The 22,955-nt window shown below is 44.9% G+C and overlaps 1 protein-coding gene across 1 annotated transcript in view; it reads left to right on the top strand.

Annotated features, from left to right (window-relative positions):
- Positions 1–662: 662 nt before the first annotated feature.
- LOC149370313 (uncharacterized) overlaps positions 663–22,955 on the top strand; it is a 73,300-nt gene continuing 51,007 nt past the window's right edge. Inside the window, exons 1-5 of the mRNA XM_089577517.1 lie at positions 663–979; positions 3,224–3,310; positions 5,010–5,257; positions 7,370–7,529; positions 8,082–8,142. Coding sequence (XP_089433643.1) covers positions 871–979; positions 3,224–3,310; positions 5,010–5,257; positions 7,370–7,529; positions 8,082–8,142 — 665 coding nt within the window. The 5' untranslated portion in view covers positions 663–870. The remainder of the gene's footprint in view (positions 980–3,223; positions 3,311–5,009; positions 5,258–7,369; positions 7,530–8,081; positions 8,143–22,955) is intronic.

The following is a 22,955-nucleotide window of genomic DNA, read 5'->3' as shown; positions in this document are numbered from 1 at the left end:
GTAATGTAAGTTATCAATCGCTCGTACAGCTCTTTTTTGTAAAGTAAGTACTTTCACAAGATTGGTTGAGGTAGTCGTTCCCCAGATCAACAAACAATATTGTACATGCGAAAAGACTAGAGAGAAATAAATTTGTAGTTTGAATTTTCGAGGCAGTATTGTGCGAAATTTATTTAGGATACCAACAGAGCGAGCCATTTTAGTGCTAACGTAGTTTACGTGATCTGTCCAGAGTAAATGTTCTTCAAAAATGACTCCAAGGAACATTGTAGAGCTGACACGAGTTATAGGAGCTTGCTCGAAGTGAATTTGGAAGTTGTTCGGAACTTCCTTATTTTTGGCTCTAAACAGTATGTACTTTGTTTTCCTGACATTAAGTTCTAACCTATTTGATTTTAACCAAACAGACAATTGGGATAACCAACTATTGGAGGCTGCTTGCAAAATATTACTATCTTGCCCTGAAAAAAATACGTTAGTATCGTCTGCATAGATTATAATGTTGTCTGCTGGACGAAGGTTGACGATATCATTAATAAATAATAAGAACAACGTTGGTCCTAGAACGGAGCCCTGTGGCACACCAGACACAATCTGACCGATCCCAGATGAAATACCGTTAATGATAGTTGTTTGAGATCGGTTGTCAAGGTGGCTAGCAAATAAGGTTAAAGGAACGCCGCGTATTCCATAACACCGCATTTTTTCAAGCAATATCTTATGGTTAACCGAGTCAAACGCTTTCCTCATATCAAGGAATATGCCAACTGTTAGCAGTTTATTTTCTATGTTTTCAATTAGCTTTTCTTTGATTAAGGCGGCCTCAGTTGTTTTGTTTTTTTGAAATCCGTACTGTTGCTTGGAGATGACATGGTTTTTGTCGAGATATTGAGAATGTTTGCAGGATCCTACAAGAGCGCCGAAAAAAAGGTGCGGCGCTACGAGTTCACTTCAGCCCTAGAAAGCTCGGCAGTTTCTGGTAATTGAAATTCTCATATTTCTTTATTGATGAGAAATTATTTTGCATACTCAACAAGACGTTCATGTGCAATTATTTTTAGGAAATAAGGGCCACAACGATGTTGTACAGCTGCCGTCACCACGTACGACATGAATTCTCATTTGTTAAGCCGCCGCGGTGGCTCAGTGGTTACGGCGCTCGGCTGCTGACCCGAAAGACGCGGGTTCGATCCCGGCCAAGGCGGTCGAATTTTGATGGAGGCGAAATTCTAGAGGCCCGTGTACTGTGCGATGTCAGTGCACGTTGAAGAACCCCAGGTGGTCGAAATTTCCGGAGCCCTTCACTACGGCGTCCCTCATAGCCTGAGTCGTCTTTGGATGTTAACCGCCTTAAAACTAAAACACCATTTCTCATTTCTATTTAATGTAAGGTCGACATTGTGTTAGTTTTGATTGGGGATTTATGGTAGTATGCTTGCAAAATCTGGGAAAAAAAACTCCACCGTAGCTAATTGCACTTGCAGAGAAATAGAACGTGTTCAGACTTGGCATCAGCTTTTTACATTTGCCATGCTCTCAGATCAGCAGTGAATCTGCCAGTAACCATTTCGTGGCAAACTCTCTTACCCACGTTAACAGTACTGCGAACAGGTTTCTATTCACATGACATATATTCCGCTCTCTGTTTTTGGTTTCGCCATGACAGTTTCTTTTATGTCCTTAAATGTACCGTATTTTCCGGTGTATAAGACGCACCCGCCATATATGCAGGCTGTAATTGAAAAAGTTGCTATATAAGACGCACCCTTATATAAGACGCACCCCAGTTTACCCAGTTGGGCTAGTGAGGATCAATTAAACACGCTTGTGCGACCATCATGAAATTCACCGTACTTGTGAGAAATTCTTAAGCAACGCTAAGTGGTCGAAAAAGGCAACACTCACACCATTCCTGCCCACGTTTTAGAAAAAAGAAAGAAAAACGAAAAAACTCTCCCATATGTCCATAAGAACATTTTATTTCTACTTAAAACCTTGGAAGTCTTCACCTTCGGATGCGCTATCAAAAAGTTCGCCCATTTCTGGTGGCAACGCGACTGAAATATTCTGTTCGCACTACGTACATGGAGCAAACAAAATGGGAAAGGGTGGCTAAAATAAGAACGCCGGCTTGTCCTGGCTTGTCTTGACAATGGTGAGAAGCGTGATTGTTGTCATCTTTTGGCATTTCACATTACTTTTGCTTGGGGCCTCCGAAACGGTGGTGTGTTTGTGATCCCGGAAGTCGTCATCCCCGTCGTTTCATGATAAAGTTCACCTAAAAAAAGTTGCGCACGGTAGTCCCTGTATTGAAGTATTAACCGTGTTACAACCGCATCATTGGTAGTGATATTTTTTCGGTAAAGAAAGCTTGAAAATGAACCTGAGTAATTTCTGAACTCTCTAAAAAAAAACGAAAAATTCGCATATAAGACGCACCCTTGTATAGGACGCATCAGCAAGATTTTTGAAAAAAAGCCACGTCTTATACACCGGAAAATACGGTACCAATGCACCATGCTGGTGCATGAGAAATGTAATTATTGAAGTACTATAGACACATATTTAAAAAATTGAAAACTGATTTTTCAGGAAAGAAAGTGGTGCAGTAATTCTCTCGCATTTCGGTGGACATTCATAAGGGAAGGGATAAAGGAGGGAGTGTGAGAAGAAAGGAAGAAAGAGGTGCCGCAGCGCCCTGGGGTAATTTCAGCCGACTGGGATCTTTAACATGTACTGACATCGCACAGCACACGGGCGCCTTTTGCATTTCGCCTCCATCGAAACGCGCCGCCGCAGTCGGATCACAACGTTCTTTTATGTGTCATAGGTATCTGCATGATGTGACATTGTTTGTCACGTCAACTACTTGTCATGGAGGTGTCGGTTTTGGTGGGTTTTGAATTATGAAGTCTTTGTACAGCCTGTGATTGAAACCAAATTAAAATATCTTTTCGGCCAAAGGAAGTGTTACTATTGCCTGGGGGGCATCTCTATATAACCAGGAATTTGTTTCTGAACTTCGTAATTTTGTGTCTATTGTGTTTTAAGATCACCTGTATGCAAAACAGCCTGGCCATGCAACTGTTCTGTCCCTTCTCCAAAAATATCCTGAAGTAGCATTTCTGCATTCAATTAGGATAGAAATGTGACATTGTAGTTGTACACAGTAGTGTGTTCTGTACTTCCTGGATTGCCATCAATGACACATGTTCATCTTCAGCCCCACTGAATCACGCTGGGGAGAGCGTGAGCGAAAACAGTGCGCCACCCAGCGAGCTGGAGGAGTCGACAGCTGGGACTGTTGATGGTGAGATTTTCACTTTGTTTACTTTTGTGCAAAAAGAGAAATGCAAGCCAAACATGGGGACACAGTGAGAGGAGAGGACAAATGCTGCTTGTCCCATCTTTTCACTGTGTTCCTTTCTTTTAATTACACTCCTATTTTGTCTAGTATCAAGTCACACGACAAGATGTAGAAACTAGATCTGCTTTGTCTTATAGAAAAACAGCAAATTTTAAATTTCTCATTGTACCTGCTGCTGCCGAGCAGCAGTCAACAGGCCCAGAAAGATCTAGAGAATATACTTATTCAGGAAGATATTTGCATGGAGTTCTCGTCAGTGGCTCTTGCAATGGTGCTAGGAGCACATTTCTAGTTTCAAACTATGTGCTTTGAAAGGGGTCACTCTGAAAATCATCACATGTATTTCTCAAAAACGATTGTATTGAACTGAAGTGGTACTGGAATTTACAACCTAGTACTTCCATTGCTTTCTCTTGTGATTCATAGTGGACTGGTTGTTGTGCGCCCTTCCCAAGAGCTGTATGTTGTGCTTTTGTTGGGTTCTTTTGGATCCTGGCATTTCTGTTGCCTCTCTCTGCCTACATCACCACCAGGAAGCCACTCCTACAAATTGCACTCTACACAGTAGTCCCATGTTCTGTGCATTTGTTTCCTTACCAGCATAATTTGGTCGCTTCCAGAGGCACACAGGTCAGCAAGGCCCATATTGTAATTTTTCATTGTCTTTCAAAGTATTTTAAAAGTTTATTGGTTGGAAGTGAGTGCAGTGCCTTGGATGCAGCGAAATGTGCTGAAAAAAATTAATTGCAATATCACAAAGCTCCCATAAAGGGTGCTGAAGGAGATAAGCAGCCAATAATAGTGGCATGCTCTGAAGGAGGACCTCTTGCTTAGGAAAGAACTGAACAGCCTAACTGCCTTGTGGAGCACATCAGCTGGCTCCTAGTCTTGTCTTGCCTGCAGCAAAATGGATGCGTGGTAAGAGATAAATGTGACCTTGTTTTATTTCTCAACGGTTTGGCACCTCCTGTGCCTAGCAAGAAACGTTTGGTCCACCTCTTTGTTGCATTTCGCTTGTCAGCTAAGGGCTATAATTTCATAAGGGCTATCTTTGTTGCAGTTTTAATGCATTGATCCCTGCCAGCACTTGCAGTTAGAACAGATGTCTACCTCCAGCATTTTGGCCAATGTGGGTGTTGCCGTAAGCAATACTTTCCAAATGGTGCAATGCTATATTAAGGGCACAGGCCTGCTCTCCTTTCTGGCTTCTATTAGCACATGCTTCTCATGACACTGGAAGAATCCATTTGCGACTAACTGCTGCCATCTCTGCCATGGTGCAATAGCAGTGGAAATGCCCATGAACCAATGTAAAAATTCGCGAAGCTCATAGACTGAGAAGTCCTTTACACAACAAGGCTGCAGGTTCTGTGCTAGCTATCACACATAGAGCAGCTCCATTTCACCTAGGTGTTTGTCAGTGCATGGTGACATTTATGGCATTTAAATTAGGCTAGCAAGGAATAGAACATGAATTAGAAGTGTCTTGGAGGATAAAATTGGTGGAAGTTTAGGAGCATAGTACAGAGTGTGTTGCTGCCTACTGTTAGCCTCATATTGTTCTTTATTGTACCTCAGTGCGCCAATGATATTATTGCACCCAGGTTAACCCTGCTCTCACTGAAATTGTTGATTGCTTCAGTTTCAGCTACCCTGCTGAAGCTGATGCGCCTGGTGCTGGAGGTCCGACAGCAGCAGCGCGACTTAATGCAGCGGTTACAAAGGCTGGAGGATCACGTGCTGCTGCGGTCAGACCGGCAGCTGGAGCAGAGGACTCGGCCAGTGTCCCCCTCGCCACCGCCTCCCACCCTTGCACTGCCCGCATTCTCCCCCGAGCAGTTGGACACTGCGGAAGCTGCCGTCCAGGACGACAGCGTGGCTGCTGGACTGGTGATTTAATGTTTCTGATAATTTGTGTCTGGAAAAAATGAATGCCTACTAACGAATTGCATGCCTAATGTAATTCCGAGGTTTGTGAAGAAATGTTGAGCTCCAAGAGTATTTGCATGCCGTGCTCTGTGAATAACATGCTCTTCATAGATATAATTCCTACTTTTGTGCTGGAGTGTGCTGTCACAGTGTGTTTTGTTAATGTAAATGTCCTGTTCATGAAAGTTGCTTGCTGATATACACACTGGCTGTTTCAGTGAACATTTTCAGGAATTCCTAAGGATAGGGAGTTCAAAATAGAAGAAATATTTGCAGGTACACACGCACAGTTATGCAGTAAATTATGTCCACCACTGCTGAGAGATCGTTCCTCCAAAAAAAAAATTGTTTTCCCATATCGAACTTGCGCTTCTTTAGGAATTTTTTAGAGTGTTCACTGGAACGCCCTGTCGATTCCTTGTGTGGTGAGATTTACTGTTGGAAGCAAAAGTGGTACGCAATGCCCAGCCGGTAGCAGAGCTTGCAAAAACTGCATCACGTGTCGGGACAGCTGTTAGGGGACTCTCTTTATCTGCTCTTTGGGTCCTATCAATTTGTTGGGCTCAGTAGCAGTGCTGAACATGTGGTGCTCGCAATATTGCTTACGGCAAGTGCCAGTTGTCACATCATGTTTCAGCCACGCAATGCAAAGAAAATGCCACCTGCGAGACTGCTGTCGCATCAGAGCGTTTAGGCGAGAAGGAGCGCTAAACAGCAAACAAAGCTACTGATGCTGGTTCTGTGCGAAGCATTGCACCTGTCACATCTTGTAGTAGCTTGGTATTTGGCGGTGCAGTCACAGGCTTTTTTGGGGCAGTTGCTCTCAGATGGTGTCACTCAATGTCATTCGATGTAGTTTTCCAGAGCTCTGCCGGTGGCCGGTCGTTGCATAACAGACTTGGTTCCAACAAATTTTTTTTCTCAGTCAAATATTTCTGTGATTACATTATTGTTTTACATCGATCAACAGCAAAAAAAAAATCCCCTATGCTTTTGTTGCCTGTGGCTGCCTTTCTTCGTATGTGTCTCATAACGAGCCCCTCATTTTCCTTACATTTGTCATTTATTGTTGTGCTGTTTTAATTTAGTTCAGCAGTGGACTTTGTAGCAAACATTAAGGATGTTGTAAGGTCTGTTTTACAGGAAGCTGAGCTTTCGGTTAATATACTGTTGCATGAACTGCTGTGAACACAGCTGGAAGTTGGTCCTCTCTCAGCGCGTCTTTAATTTCGGCTAGGTTTCCCAAATAATGGGGCAGCTTTAACCCACCTCTTCCCTGTCTTTTGCTCACATTATGCACATTTCATTACTTAATCTGCTGCCAAAAACAAGCAACATCGTTTAATGAAATGTGGTTGCTAAGCACGCAGCTTTACTCAGGTGCTTGGGGATTTAAATAAGCGCCCTTTGTATAGCATTAATTAGACTGCTCAATTTCAGGGTAGTGAGCCCCGCCATGGTGGCTCAGTGGTTAGGGCACTCGACTGCTGAACCCAAAGACTCAGGTTCAAACCCAGCCGTGATGGCCAGTTTTCCATGGAGGCGAAAAGCAAGGCGCCCGTGTGCAGTGTGATGTCAGTGGCGCATGTTAAAGACCCCACGTGGTCGAAACTTCCGGAGCCCTCCACTATGGTGTCCCTCATCATAGCCTGAGTCACTTTGGAACTTTAAGTTCTACAAACCAAATCAATTTTAGCGTAACGGCTGTGCAGAGAAAACACATCCAGCACATAGATATCTGCAAAAAGCATTATAGTTATAATATAATAATGTCCAAGATGCAAAGCATAATGGGTAGGAGTTGGCCACCTTTGCTTAATCGCTAAAGTTTCCCTGCTCTTAGTAAACTGGGAAAAAAAAGAATGTCCATATTGGTGGTGGTGCTTTCTGCTGGTAGCAACTAGTCAAGCTATTGTATCATACAGAAATTATGCATTATGATTGTAGGTACTCGCATGGGCTGTTGACAGGTAGTCACACAATTGCCTTAGCTATTCGATTCTGCTAAACTAAATGAAATTATAATTGATGTTTGTGCCTAATAGCTTGTGCACCTGTGGTGTTTCTTTTCAGCGAAAGCAGCTGGTCCACCTGGGGAGCAAGGGCCTGAGGGAGGTGGGCTCCAACATAATGACCGCCATCATGGGGTTGGCTGTACAGAGGATGTACAGCCTCCATGGCCGCAAGGGCAAGTGGTCATTTATTGCCCTGAAGTTATGCAAGGTGGCAACAAGTATGTTGTTGCAGTAGCTTTTAACTGAATTTTAAAAGATGAGTGGAAGAACATGCACCAGGTTCTGCTGCGCTTTGTTTTCTTTTCTTCTTTTCAGTTGATACTTTACCAGTTTTCTTTTTCATTACAGGTGAATATTTTGTTACTGTTTTTATGGGGGTAGTCATCTGCAGTTTTCTTCCATGTGCATCTGAAGATATATGAGTCAGCAGATGCCTTTCAAAGAAAGCCCTCCCATCAGTCACATCCATCTCTTGTCATGGATCGTAGTCGTGCCTTGTATCTGCCAGCCATTTGTGCTCCCATATGTTAGTAGTGCAAAGTGGTCGACCGTGATGTCGCAGCAGCTTTATACAGTTGGTTAGAAGAGCTTTCAGGTGGATTTTCCCCTCAAGTTGTATTTGGATACTGTAGTCCTTTCATTCTGGCACGCACTTTGAGTTAACATGTACTTGTGGCCTTTTCTGTTTTCTCTGTTGCTGAAATAATCTTGATTTCTGTGAACGAGCAAACTTTTTCTGCTGGCCTAAAATGAACGCTTATCTTATGCAGATGCCATCTGTGAGAAGACGGGGGCGGATGTGGTGGAAGCGCAGGGGTTTATTAGGAAGTGGTTGCCAGGTTCGGTGGACCGTGGCGGCGGACGCAAAAGGCGTTTTGCCGAAGCGTTTCTACCAAGTACCGCTGCCGGCCTGGCAACCACTGCGAGCCCCTGTGCTTCAGCCCCCAGCACAGTGCCCTCCCTTCCCCAAGCGGCCCCCACCTCCCAGAAATCCTCCTCCTGTGCGGCCCTGGCTCCTTCCCAAGGTCCCGTCTCCTGCGCGGCCCTCGCTGCCTCGCAGGACTCGCGCAACCGCGCGTCCCCAGCCACGGTGCCTAATTATTTAATAAATTGTTTCTCAGTTGGATTCTTTCATTGCCTCATTTTGTTGTGCATGTGTATAGAAGAGATGATTGCAGCTTTGCAATGCCAAAACCCATGGCTTTCCCAATGCGAACATTAACTGGAATGTGAATATTCGCTGAACTGGAAATGCAATGGTGGCATAAACTTCGGGCAAGCGTTAGCAGAAAGGCTGAACAGTGGCCTAATTGTGGTATGTCAAGCCGGTGTTGGTAGAGCGGCTGAAAGTGGGTACAATAGCGGCATGAATGTCGGTTCAGTGTTGGTAGAGCGGCTGAACAGTGGTCTGATAGTGGTATGAATGTCGGTTCAGTGTTGGTAGAGCGGCTGAACAGTGGTCTGAGAGTGGCATGAATGTCGGTTCAGTGTTGGTAGAGCGGCTGAACAGTGGTCTGAGAGTGGCATGAATGTCGGTTCAGTGTTGGTAGAGCGGCTGAACAGTGGTCTGATAGTGGCATGAATGTCGGTTCAGTGTTGGTCCGAACATCAGGCCAAGGTTGGAAAAAGTAACTTTTTGCCCCAATGCCGACGTCGGTACGACTTTCGAGCCGATTTTGACCAGCATTATGCCAGCGTCGGTCCATTGTTGGTGTGCTGCTTGGGTGTATGAACGCATTGGCCACGTTAAAGGTCATGGAGCGGTAAGGGCATCAACTTTACAAACACACTCTATTGATGGCTATGGAGGCCCTATTGCCAAAGCCGGAGTCCTCGTTGAGCTATTTAGCAGACAAACATGACAAGATAAGGGGTTTGTTAGGATATACGTATGGATAAAGCCCATATTCACAGAAGCCAGGGAAAGCAAATGAGTATTGTTGTCTTTTCACTTCTTGTACGAAACACCCCTCAACCCAAATATACCGCACCTGAGTGAATCCTGGCAGTACTTCTGGCTTGCAGCCGGGCATCACACTAGTCAACTAATGCTTGAACACTTGAATCTTTTACATGCTCTCATTCTTTAACACACAACTTAACAACTTTCAGTTTGACAGCGATCAATTCCGAGGTAGGAGAATGTCTATGCAAGCATGGATTAGCCCTAATTACGTGAATATTTTCATGGCCGTCTTACAAAGAAATTTCGTGTCACGCTGTGAGCTAAGCCACTCTATTAATAACGCTTCATCGATGATATTTTTCCTACCTGGCCAGAAGGGAAAACAGATCTTTTAACTTTCATCTAGACCTTCAGTAGTGTCCATATTTCTATTTCGTTTTCTCACCATTACTCATTTTCGACGGACAATTGTCTAGTGATCATTGTCACGGCTTCTCAAAACAAGCATGTCACTAAGCTTTACCGCAATCCCACTGATGGTCACCAGCACCTTCCCATTGAAAATACCCACACCAAACACTTCAAAACGGCTGTCCCTTATAACTACGCACACCACTTTAGACGCATCAGTTCAAAGTGAGGAAACGCGTCGAAACCGTGCAAAGCTCAAATGCGAAACTTTGGGGAAGAAATACTCCCCGCAAACCGTCGACCATGGTATTGACTCAGCGGGCCAGCTAAGCCGACACCAGGTTCACAAGAGATTTAAAGTCACAGAAGAAAATATGTACACAGACCTAGGAATAACACGCTCTGCCTCAGTAGCTAACGTTTTCATCATTATCATCCCACACTGCAGCATACTATCCATGAATCATCCCCGAAATGTGTCGCTGCCATACTCGTGGAGATCTGCGTACAGGGAAAATAGAGACCTCCTGGATAAGCCAACGGCGCCCAAAAAATACCGACCTTCCGCGTACTGGCACCGCATGCTGTAATGAACCCTGCTGTCAAGTTTGCATTCGGATGACCGCATCAGAGACAACACTAAGGAGAGAACATTGCTTTTCCATTGAAATCAAGGGTAATTTTACTTGTGACCGTTGAAGTGTGGTAAGTCTTCTTGCGTGATCGAACATCGCTGCCCCCTTTCAAATATTACTTTTTAATCATAGCTCAGAAGCAAAATTCCTCACCATTTTCCTCTTATAGAGGCACTGTAAATTCGTTGTTCATGAATTAGTTTGAAAGTGTCCATCCTGGAATCTGATTTGCGCACTCACCACGATAGAGGAATACGGAAGCCGCACCTTATCGATAAGTTTGAGCCCTCTCATCAGGGATGGCCGTAAAAAGTGTTCAAGTTCAATCGCTGCTTTAAGACTATACTCAGCTGTGGTGAATCTCACACGCTGCTTGGAAAAATAGTGGCCGTGAGATTGTCTCCTTTTAATTTCGTTTTATTTCACGTTTTTTTATTTGTTTTAATTGCCGCTAAAATTATCCGCTATGAAGTGCCGATTTGTGAAGCCCTAATTTTCTCTTTATTCTCTCTTACAGTCAGCTTTCTGCACTGCAGTAATCTTTCACGCTTTATTTTTTTTTAAATGTCAGTGCCGCTCAAGTGTAGGCATTATCTACTTTTGCATATTTCCTGAGATTTCTTCAAAGAACGTGGAGCTGGCCACGGATGAGCGTAAAGGTCGAAAGCACGCCTATTAAGTCCAACATCGTGAGGAGGTTTACCAATAAACACAATAAAAACTCGCGGCGAAGCATGCCAGTTCTGTCCGCTAGATCCACCAACCACATCGCCTCTCTTGAACGAAAAAGTATTATATAGAGTGTTTAGCCTAAGCACTTCCACAATTTAAAAAAAAAGAAAGGCGTTTTCAGTAAGAGAAGTGCATTCCTCGGCATAGCATTGTCAGCGGCATAGTACATCAGATATCAGCTAAGACTTGCCAAATAGCAGGCTCGGTAAGTGGTAATAAATAGTTACCTATTTAACTATTCCAACTAGGCTCCTTAATTATTGAAACTCCTGTTGCCCATCATAAGTAATATTGTATATCAGTTTTCAGAATTTCGCAAATGCGGTTACCGTCGGCGCTGCAGCCCATCAAGACCAAGAGTTAGGTGCACTGCAGTGGTCGCTATGCCTGCATGGTTCATGAAAACGCATGTATTTTTGGCGTCATGAAAGAACAGCGCATGAAAAAACAGCATGCATCTAAACAGCGCACAAAAAACAGCCCCGCGACAAAACAGTAGAGGAAAAAAGCGTCACGGCGACAAAATACCACAGGGAGAAAACAGCATGGCGACATGACAGCATGGGAAAAAAAACAGCGCCCGACAAATGAGCACGCCGGACAAAACAGCAAAGCAACTAAATAGCACAGCGAAAAAAATAGCAGGACGACAGAAGACCGCAGGCGAAAAACAGCACGACGACAAAACAGCACGGCGGAGTACGGTCGAGCTCTGCTGGATGGGTAAAATATCATATTCATAACCTTAAACGGTCGATCACAGCACGTAAACAGCACGAGGCCAAAACAGGACAGCATAGTGCGGTGCGGCTCTGCTGCAGAGGTGAACTGTCATAGTCATAACCGCAAACGGTAGATCACAGTACATATGGCAGCGTCCTTTAGAGTTAGCGGGAGCTCGTTTCACAGGCTCAGTAAAGAACAGGGCCGGGTGATATCCGGGATGTGAAATTTCCACGCTTTTTTGGCGGATAATGAAATGACTATCGCTGAAGGAGTTTTTCTGGAAGCACTTGTTCTGCGTGTTGCCCATCAACGTGCTGAATTCTGGCGAACACGCCCGACGTAGGCCTCTGGGTTTACTACAAGTTCTCATTCTTGAAGCATCCCGCTCTCGGCAGTTGACTCGTCAGCAATTTTGTTTAGAGCGAGCTACCGGTTTTTCGTACGCTGAGAATATCCAGTATGCAATGCTTACTTTTGAAGATGGTAGGATTGCCCGAGACGACATTTTCTGGTTGTTGGGTGTTTAATCAGGACGTTGCACACCTGAAAATTCACGCATAAGCGTGCATTTGTTGAGTGTAATTTTATATTGAAGCTCTTTTCTTCACGTTGAAGCGAATCATCCCAAAACATCAATTTTCGCAACATATTACTAAAGCGCCTTTTTTGCTTAGAACGCAATTTTATCAAAAGATCGAGTTTGCACAAATTTGATCCTTTTGCTCAGGATCCACAAGAAACACCTAAAAACACACACCTAACCTAACAAACACAGGCAGGAGTGTACTGAAGCAGAGAAGAAGTATGAATGCTGAGAATTTCGTTTCACAGGATGTTTATTGCCCAATCAGGCTTGAAGACTGGAAGCGCCAGCAAAAAAAAAAGTAACGACAATAGCGAGTTGGCAATACACTATGTTTTTCTTTTAGTAAAGACGGGAAGAAAAGTTTGTCATACTTATACCAGTGGACGGCTGTCTGTTATTTTTTTTTGTTCCATCTGCCAGGTGTCATTTCGATGCTTCCGAACTTCAGAACATTTGCGGCAGAATGGTATGAAGCAGAAAATAATTATTATAGATCTGAATGTAAACCAGAGACGCGCTAAGCTTCCCGATGCCTTGGAGCCAACGCAGCGACCTCTCGCCTTCCGCATTCTAACTGGTCGCCGTTCTCGCTATGATGTGGAAGTCAAGACCGCGAATGTTAGCTATGTCTGCTGAATGGCAGGTGAGGGCTATTACACGTCAAAAAGCGAAATCAGGCTTTGGACGCCATGCACGCTGCCTAGCAATTGAGGAAGGAAGCGGCTGCGTGCAGTGCCACGTAGCGCATCAAAAGAAGCCCAGCCAAGGAAACCGAACAGAGCTAGCAAATAAGACAAGATAAACTACCTGGGACACTCGACCGCAGATGGGTTGTATCAGCGAAACGAGCACTCGCTAACTGTAAAGGTCGCTGCCATATTTGTTTGGATTTCCAGTTTGCCGATATGGCTATGATAGTAAACTCCTCCAGCAGCGCTGCACCGTACTACGCTGCGTTGTTTTGTCGTCGCGCTGTTTTTCCTTGCGCTGTTCTCTCCTCGTGCTGTTTTTTCGCTCAATTGTTTTGTCGCTCTGCCGTTTTGTCACTGCATTGTTTTTTTCCTGCGCCATTTGGGCGCTGTGCTATATTTAGTGCGCTGTGTTTATACATGCTGTTATGACGTGTGCTATTCTTTCATGTATCCGTATTTTTAAGCAATGTAGCCAAAATTTCTGGGGTCACAGCGCCGTAGGTAAGCCCGTACTCGAGTTTCTAAAAACCTTTATAGACTATACTTACCATTTGTTGTACCCCTTTTAATATTGAAAGAGCTCAGGAGAAATATGTTAAAAGTGAACTATTCAATATCAGTCCGCCAGCCGTATAGTAAGCACGTCTTAGCTGTTTTCTCAAGTACTACATCGCTGAAAATGCTATGCTGAAAAAATAGTTCTTGTAACTGAAAAAAAAACATGTTTTTTGAAAATCACGGAGTGTTTTAGGTGAAACACCCTGTATAATATATCCCATTGCCAAAAAACCGTGCGTCTGCTGTCTATGTAGCCCGGATTTCTGAGGATGTAAAAACGCCAGTGTGTGATGCCACAACAAATGTAAGGGAAAGTGTGGCGACAAGAATGACGGAACGTAGTTTATTGACATACGAAACCCTTGACTTGTAGTCATAACCATGACTCATGACTCATAGCTTTCTTCAATCTATCACAACTGTGAGGGGAACGACTGCAGGCTAAATTTACACGTTAGGATTCATGAGTTAAAGGTACGAGAAATAAACTAGGCGGCATGGGGAGGAAAGGGAACTCTAATTTAAGTTGTGAAATGAAAAGAACCAACAAGAGCAAAAAGAAAAAGAAAACAAACCACTCGCGAGAAGAGAGGTAAAAAAGGAAAGGCACACTCAAGTTTTTACTATGTCCCTGTGATGAGCCTGCTGCGTCGGGCGAGGCGGTGTGGCTGGGTGTCGGCATAGTCTTTAGGCTGGGGTCAGCGTCCCAGCGTTGACGCACGGTTGACGGCGTTGTCCACGGCGGCCTGAACGCTGCCGCAGGAAGTAGTCACATGTGGGCTCCAGGCATGGCCCCCAGGTCAGGTAGTCCGGGTATGCAGCGGAGGTGCCAGAGGCGGCCTGTGTTGAGAAGCTGTCGGACAGGAGGGGAAGAGTGGTGCCTGGGACTGATGGCTGAGTCTCTCGATGAGGGCTGTGCAGGTCTGGTGGCCCGGACGTCTGCGGCTGAGGCCCAAGCCTGTGAACTCGGGGAGCCAGCAGAACTCGTCGACGTCTGTCGCCGACCGCGCGTCTTATGTAGCCGCAATGTGGCGCTGGCTCCTTACAACGACTCAGCTTTTTCCAAATAACGAAGTGCTTAGTCATAGTCAGGACTCGTGACTGAGTCATTCTGCCATGTAGCATCACTCTGCACTTTGATGCTTTCGCTTTCTCACACGTAAGCAGTCTTAAGTGTCTCTGCCAGATTTGTTCCAATATGCTAATCCTTCATTGCTATCAAATCCAGCACTGTTAGATTTGACACTGTCAGCCATCTTCATGTACTGCCGAGCTTAATAGAAAATTTAGTTAGTGGAAGACCGCTGAGACAGATTTCACTCTTCCTGACATAGAAAAATTTTCATGCAGACAACCGGAGGGAAAAGTGCAGATCATAGCCTGATGCACGCAGTTCCGCAGTAGTGTGTACTGAACCCTATTAGTATCAATTTCGATACGGTGGATTTACCGTGACGGGAGAGCTCCCAGCTGGTTTGCGGGGGTCTGTGTACGCTGATAATGTTTGCATTCTGGCGTGTTGCCCAGCTGAAAATTTCGCCGAAACCCTCTTGCAATATGTCCTTAACGTACTAGATAATTTTTTGAAAAAAAAAAGAGGGACGATGTTTTCACATCCGAAAAGAGCGCTTCAGCCTTTCATCCGAGAGCAGCTCAAGGTTTTCCGTCTTTATCTAGAGGGCCAATCATTGACTACTGTTAAGCAGCGCAGTTTTATGAAAGTAGAACTCTTCCGACAACTGTCTTGGGCCCCACACGTCAGAGCTCAAGAAGACGAGATAACTCTAAATATGCTTCGCAGTCCAGGTGATTCGTCTTGGGGCAGCTCGGTGCCATCTCTTCTGGAGTGCGCAATGCTCTCAGATGACAAAAGGTTGCGTAATCTGCATCGTTACTGCACGGCCTTTCACTAACCACAGAAAAGCACTTGCAGAGGCTAATAGCTAGAGGTCTTCGACTGTGTATGGCGGACTGATAGCTCTCTGGTTACTGCAGAGGTACGACAGCGTCCATTTCAAGTTTTGGGAGCAACTGTGACTTGCTGACAGATTTTTCGCCTTATGTCCCAACATAAAGCACCTGTTGTTTTGCGGGCTACAGGATCGTGATGGAAGCAAAATTCGTGTTTCTAGTACACCGACAACATCTTACAAATTATGAGCATTTGGCAGGAGATATATTGCAACCCCCATGGCTCTTGTTGACCCCTAAGATCGAGCTGTGTGTCGAAGGGACTATTAGAAAACGCCACATGACAGCACTTGCAGCTAAATAGTTAGCCATGTACGAAATATACATGCCTTATCTTGGTCTCATTTATGTGCATATTGATGGCTCAAGTCTTAAATAGTCATCGACATCCCATATTTCTATAGCTGAAAGAACGACGAGCAGTTTAACAGTTTCACGCAACAGTGTCAACGACAGCTGAGATATACAATATTTATTTAGCATTACAGTTCATAGTATCCGCTGTAAATTCACGTAGGTGGGTGATCGTCAGTGACTCGCAGGCTGCAATACAACCTCTAAATAGCCAAAGTTCTGCAGCGTGGACGCCAAATTTTTGATTATGAAACGCTTAAAGAATTCTGCAGGGCATCAGAGATTCAGCATTTAGTAGTCTTAAATGGATACCCGGCACTGCCTAATCCAAGGAAACACTGAAGGAAATGCAGGAGCCAGAAAGCTCATGCTAATACTTCAACTTCTGGCCTGCCGTTATCATGATGTCAAATCCGCCGTCCTTTAAGGGACATGTGAGTCAGTATCAGCGAAAAAAAATGTGGTTCCAGCTAAAGTACAGAAACTGTCATCATCATCATCATCATCATCAGCCTGACTACACCCACTGCAGGGCAAAGGCCTCTCCCATATGTCTCTCCAATTAACCCTGTCCTTCGCCAGTTGCGGCCACTGTATCCCCGCAAACTTCTTAATCTCATCCGCCCACCTAACTTTTTGCCGTCCCCTACTACGTTTGCTTTCCCTTGGAATCCACTCCGTTACCCTTAAGGACCAGCGGTTATCTTGCCTTCGCATTACATGCCCTGCCCAAGCCCATTTCTTCCTCTTGATTTCAACTAAGATGTCATTAACCCGCGTTTGTTCCCTCACCCACTCCGCCCGCTTACAGAAAGGTTACAGAAACTGTAACCTTTACCAAATTCACCCCCACTCTCAATATCACTCAACAGAAGCCTAGAAACTGTCATTCAAAGCTTGCGATTGGGAAAGGCCTACACCAGTTATTTTCTACGTAGAATTAGGCCATGCAGACAATTAACGATGCTCATGTGGTCACGAGGAGGACGATATAGCTCATCTGCTACTGGACTGACCAGAGCATGACGGTTTCAGTACACGACTGAAGAGGAACTTGGCCATCCTTGATAAAATGCCTTTCAGTCTTCAAAAGATGTTAGGTTCATGGCCGATGCATGCGCTACATAAACCTGAGATCATTACACTCAAATCCTTCCTCGAGGACAGTGCCATCTTCGGGAAATACTGGATATTGTTTGTGTAAATTCTGCGATTATTCTCCCCGGCACGTTCTGTCTAGTCATCATTCGTATGCAATATAAATCATTTATATGATATTAACACATATCGTTCATGTGTATTTCTATTATGAATCTGATGTAAGTGGTATGTATGTTTTTAGCTGCTGTCTAATGCCCTGGCAATCAATTATATACATGTGCTTCTATTATGTTTCTGATGTGTGTGATATCGTTATTGTTGCAGTTCATTGTTTCTTTTTCAGTTCCTAAATTTGTGGTTTTATACCTTTTACTGCGATTAGCACATATCATAGCCGCATTTTATGTCACTAGGTCTGCTTACATGGACTAACTCAGCTTACATGGAGGAATTCGGAAGCATGTGTTAAAAGGAAAGGAAACGTTTTTGAGGAAACAAAAAGACGCAGTAGCTCTGAGATCTCGACATCTCGGTGAAGACCTAAACCGCGCCATAAAACACACAACTGAAGATGCATATGTCATCGGTCCGAACCCCTGTCGCAACTTAGCCTCCAACTTCATATCTCGACATCTGAGTGGACGCCTCAACTGCACTTTAAGGAAAAATCGAGTCTCAGAAAGTATGCATTTGAAGGTGCATATATCACTGGTACGAGCACCGGTCGCAAGCGAGCCACCCACTTCGCTAAAACGTGTAAGCTATATGCGAGAAGAAATGTTATGACACCACCCGGAATGCTCCACGACGAACGGTTGCTCAAAATTTCGGCTAATGAATTCGGAATACTGCCACCACATTGAAGCCAACCATTGTTGACGTCGCTTGGATTTCGTCTCCATCTGCGACATCTGTTGCTCAAACCAGCGCCGTCGCTTCGGCGGACGCGGGATATATGACGTGCATGATGTTTGCTGACGGCTTCACTGCACGTTTCCCGAATTCCTCGGAGAGTGAGTGGAGGCCTTCTCTCTATATTTTTCCGGAGACCTCCTTCTCATCCGACCCTTTCTGCTTCTAAGTTCAGGTCCACACCTTTAGCCATCCAATCAATCAGCCTAACCTATGAATGTCATAAAGATGGCATGCTTCGTTCGTAGTGTAAACAAGGGAAAGGGCATAGTAAAAGAAAATGCCTTCTTCTGGAATCTTCGACCCTAAAAGATACGGTGCCGTTAAACTCGAGTATGCCAATGTATCGATCGGCTGTCTCGTTACTTTCCTTGGAATATTTTCCCCGAGGAGTTTTAGAGCGCAGCTCTTTGGCGTCCGTTCCTGGGTTTCGCGTCGGCGTCGGCCTCGTAACCAGCTCCGCCCCCAATGTCACGCTTTTCAATTGGTCGAAATGCTCGTGACGTCACAGTGCGCGAATTTCAAATGGGGCCAATTGTACTTTGGCTAGTAACCATGCAACCAATCAAAGGGATCGTATAGTGATGCTGCAACTAAGTTGGACTGAGTTTAGTTAATTGCTTAATTAATCAATTAGCCTAATTAATATAGAGGAGAATGAAGAGGTCAGAAGAAAAGAAAAGACGCGCGCCGCATCGACAACAGCGTCCGCGGAAGGAGACGCTGCTGAAAAAAAACAGATAAGTACGAAGCCGCGTTTCCTCCACCACCACGCACTTCCCCACTCAGTAAGACGTTGCTCGTTTCATATACGTTGAGTCGAACATCCTAGACAGTTCCAACAATTGACAGGTTAATGACAGAACACGATGGATAGAAATACAATAATATAAATATGAAATAGCCTAATTAACCTTTCTAGTTAGACCGCATAAATCAATAAAACCGAGAACAAAATTGGTCGAGTTGGGGAATCGAACCAGGGTCTCCGGAGTGCGATACGAGCACGCTAGCCACTCCGTAATGCCAGCTGAATGGTTTGGAATGAACAAAGGCGCGTCTAGCTAATACGGCGTCTTCGTTCACTCCCATCTTCCCCCTTTCCCTTACAGCGAGGTGCAGGTGTCCACCCAGATATGCGAGAGAGAGAGATACATTTCCTTTCCTCAAAAAATAAATTTACCGTCCAGCAAGGCGTACAGCCGAATTGGCGATGGCGTTCTGTGGACTCCCTGGCAGCGTTGCAAGACGCTGTCGCGTTCCACTCTTACAGGCGAAGCTTAACATGTTAACCACACATCAGTAACACACGCAGACAGCCAATGGACGCGTCATTCGCTGGCAGCACTTGATTCATCATTCACAACCACATTCTTAACGTACGCTCCCTTGCCGCACATGCCAAGGACGTACACCACGATCACATTCTGCGCCATTCCTCTGTACTTTGCTTTGCTGAAACCTGGATGGATCCCGAAGAGCCTCTCGAAATCATAGATTTCCTATACTGCTGTGGTGCTCGCAGAGACCACAACAGAGCGGCGGGAGTCGCTATCTACTTGCGCACAGGTCTCTCTGCGATACCAGTCGAAATATTTGGCACGTCACATGAAGTTGGCGAACTGTGCGCCGCAAAGTTGCCCAACGGCTTGCTGGTAGTAGCTGCCTACTTCGCCCCTACCGCACTCACGAAAGACGTCGTGCACTTCCTGCAACTCGCATTAACCGTCCATCGATCCACACCGATGCTAGTAGTGGGGGACTTTAATGTTGACATAAAGACAAACAGCAATTTCCTAACACTTATGCGTTAGAACATCCCGTTCCTCTCGCTCGTAACGCGTCCCACGGCTGTGACAACCTCGCGAGGCACTTGTATAGATCTCGTCTTTGAGAATCAAGCATTGGTGTACCAAGTCGAACATATATCAGTCTATTTCTCCGACCACAAAGCTTCCTTCATGACTGTCAAGAACTGTTAGTGGAGTCTTTGTTAAAGGAATACGTGTGAAAAATAAAAAAAAAAATTCTGTGATAGCGCATACATGTGTTGCTCGATTTCTTTGCCTCAATCTATCGAAAAGGTGAAACAGCTTATTTGCTGCGCTCAAATTTCGCATTAGGAAGTAACGTAATCGTCGGTAATTTTTTTACTCCTCCACCCCTGTGCGCCGTTCTTTTTTTTACGTACTGGTGGAAACACGCCACACCCTACGCGCTTATGATTGTCGAAAAAGTACTAACAGCACTTATTTCAGCCTCAAAAGTGGCTGTAAGAATTAAATGCATTGCAGAAAAGATGCCGCCATCGTCTAGAAGACGTTGAAGTAACGAGTGTTAGCTATTCGGTACAGCCATCTATCGTCCATGTGACGTACTGCCATGTGATTAGGCTACTTTTTCATACCCAACAGCGAGCGGGCACCTACCGCCTTGAGGTCGGATATTTTAAGGCGAAAGCCTTTAATGTCTCATCGTTGTAAGCAGCAGTTGTCGACAGAAAATGTCACGCTTTTCAGTTGGTCGAAATGGTCGTGACGTCACAGTGCGCCAATTTCAAACGGGGCCAATTGTACTTTGGCTAGTAACCATGCAACCAATTGAAGGGACCATATAGTGATGCTCCAAGTAAGTGGGAATGAGCTTAGTTAATTGCCTAATTACCCAATTAGCCTAATTAACTTCTCTAGTCAGGCCATATAAATAAATTAAACCTAGTAAGAAATTGGTCGAGCTCGGGAATCGAACCCCGGTCTTCGGAGTGCGAGACGAGCATGCTATCCACTCCGCCATGCCAGCTCGATGGTTTAAAATGAACAAAGGCACGTCTAGTGAATACGGTGTCTTCGCTCACTGCCATCCTCCTCCCTTTCCTTCCGGCGAGGTTTAGGTGTCCACCGAGATATGAGAGAGAAATACATTTCCTTTCCTCAAAAACCAATTTACCGACGAGCGAGGCGTAGAACCGAATGGGCGATGGCGTTCTATGGACTCCCTGGCAGCGTTGCAAGACGCTCTCGCGTTCCACTCTTAGAGGCGAAGCTTAACATCTTAACCACACATCAGTGACCACACTTTAGGTCAAAAAAGTGCACCCCCCCCCCCCCTGATTTTTGACGGGTGTCCACCGAGATATGTGAGACAGTTACTGCGTAATTTTCTTTCCTGAAATACAATTTACATTTTCTTCATTACGGGCCATCTTCGTCTTTCTTCTTTCACTCCCACTTCCTCCGTTCCTCTACGGTGCGGTTCAGGTGTCCACCGAGATGACAGAGATTTACTGCGCCATTTCCTTTCCTCAAAAACCGTTGCGTTGAAACGGCAAGGCATCGCGCCGAACGGGTGGTGGCGTTCCGTGGACTCCCCGGCAGCGCTACAACACGCTGTCGCGTTCCACTCCTAAAGGCGAAGCTTAAGCATAATTAGCAGTCAATTAGTATTCAGGCATTAATCAGTAATTAACCATTAATTAGTGGTTTGTCATCACTTAGTAATTAGTACTCAATTACATGTTGGTTTAGGTTTGGTTTATGGGGTTTAACGTCCCAAAGCGACTAAGGCTATGAGAGACGCCGTAGTGAAGGGCTCCGGAAATCTCGACCACCTGGGGTTCTTTAACGTGCACTGACATCGCACAGTAGACGGGCCTCTAGAATTTCTCCTCCAAAGAAATTCTAGCCTCCGCGGCCGGGATCGAACCCGCGTCTTTTGGGTCAGCAGCCGAGCACCATAGCCGCTGAGCCACCGCGGCGGCCAATTACATGTGACGCCACCAGTGCCACAGAAGCACTGAAAGTGGTGCGGAAAACGCTTTCGCCTCTACGCACTTTAGACAGTCAAAGTGCCCCCTGAAATTTTTTGACCAATTTATGCCGGAAAAGTTTTTGAACTCTTTCGAGGGCCGTTTTTCCTTACCTCAAGGCAGTAGGTGCGCGTTCGCCATGAGGTATGAAATTGTTAGCTGCCCAGTGCTGATGATATGGCCGCCACGTTATGCCTGATCATAAATGCATATAAATACCAGCGCAAACCGACAAGACACACGACGAAGAACGAGGACACACAAGCGCTTGTGTGTCCTCGTTCTTCGTCGCGTGTCTTGCTTGTTTGCACTGGTATTTATATGTAATGGATCACCAACTAGCCCGCACTCTTACCCTACTAATCATATATTGGTGTCTAACGTGTTTTACTCATCGAGCCCGTTACGAATATTCATTAGTTAGATCATGACGTTATCGGTTAATTAATTATAAGCAATTAAATATAAGCATAACCATAGCAAAATGTTAACTTCATTAGCTGATTTTGGTGTCTAACCTGTTCTACTCATATAAAGGATTCAAAATATCTAATTCGTTTTATGATGCCTCATTAATTGCTGAGATAAAAGTGAATAAACAGTCATGTGACTAGTTAAGTATGACGCCACAAAATCAGTGACGTCACGAATCATCAATTCGATATACTAATGACGTCAGCAATCAATCAATAATTGGGTGTCTATATCGACTTATTATGGGGGCAGCCATCTTGAATTCCTCGGACAGAAAATTTCATGTCGAAGGTAGGTGGTAGGAAACCCCAAGAAATCGAGAACCGCGATGAATCAGAGCTAACACTCTTAAAAAAATGCAGCACATTTTAGTTCGGCTCATAGATCAGGCTCATAGCATGACTGCTCATGGTGCCGCCGAAATCGCCATTTCTTAAGAAAGCACTGCTTCACTGACAATCCTGGAAAAGCCGATGCCTGAATGAGCCTATCAGATACCTGCAAAAATAAAATATTGCCGCGACTAGGCTCCGAACCACCGTCAGCGCGAACAGATCAGCTTTTCTGGCCACTGCACGAGAGCACTACATTATCTCCGCAACAGATTGCGGTTCTTACTAAGCTCCAACATTTTCGCGCTGTGCATTGCATCTCGTCCTGAACTTTGATCTGTGCGGGAAATCAAGAAAAAAACGCGCATAACTGGCTACCTGGGTCAGTGGACACATTAATTGCGCTTTCAGGTACGTGGCTGTGTCATCATCAGTAACTTCATTTACAG

Source organism: Amblyomma mixtum, chromosome 1, assembly GCF_055824585.1.
Source record: "Amblyomma mixtum isolate Tamu chromosome 1, ASM5582458v1, whole genome shotgun sequence".
Lineage (NCBI taxonomy): Eukaryota > Metazoa > Arthropoda > Arachnida > Ixodida > Ixodidae > Amblyomma > Amblyomma mixtum.
Note: the sequence above shows the minus strand (reverse complement) of the source record. Positions and strands in the feature narration are given on the sequence as shown.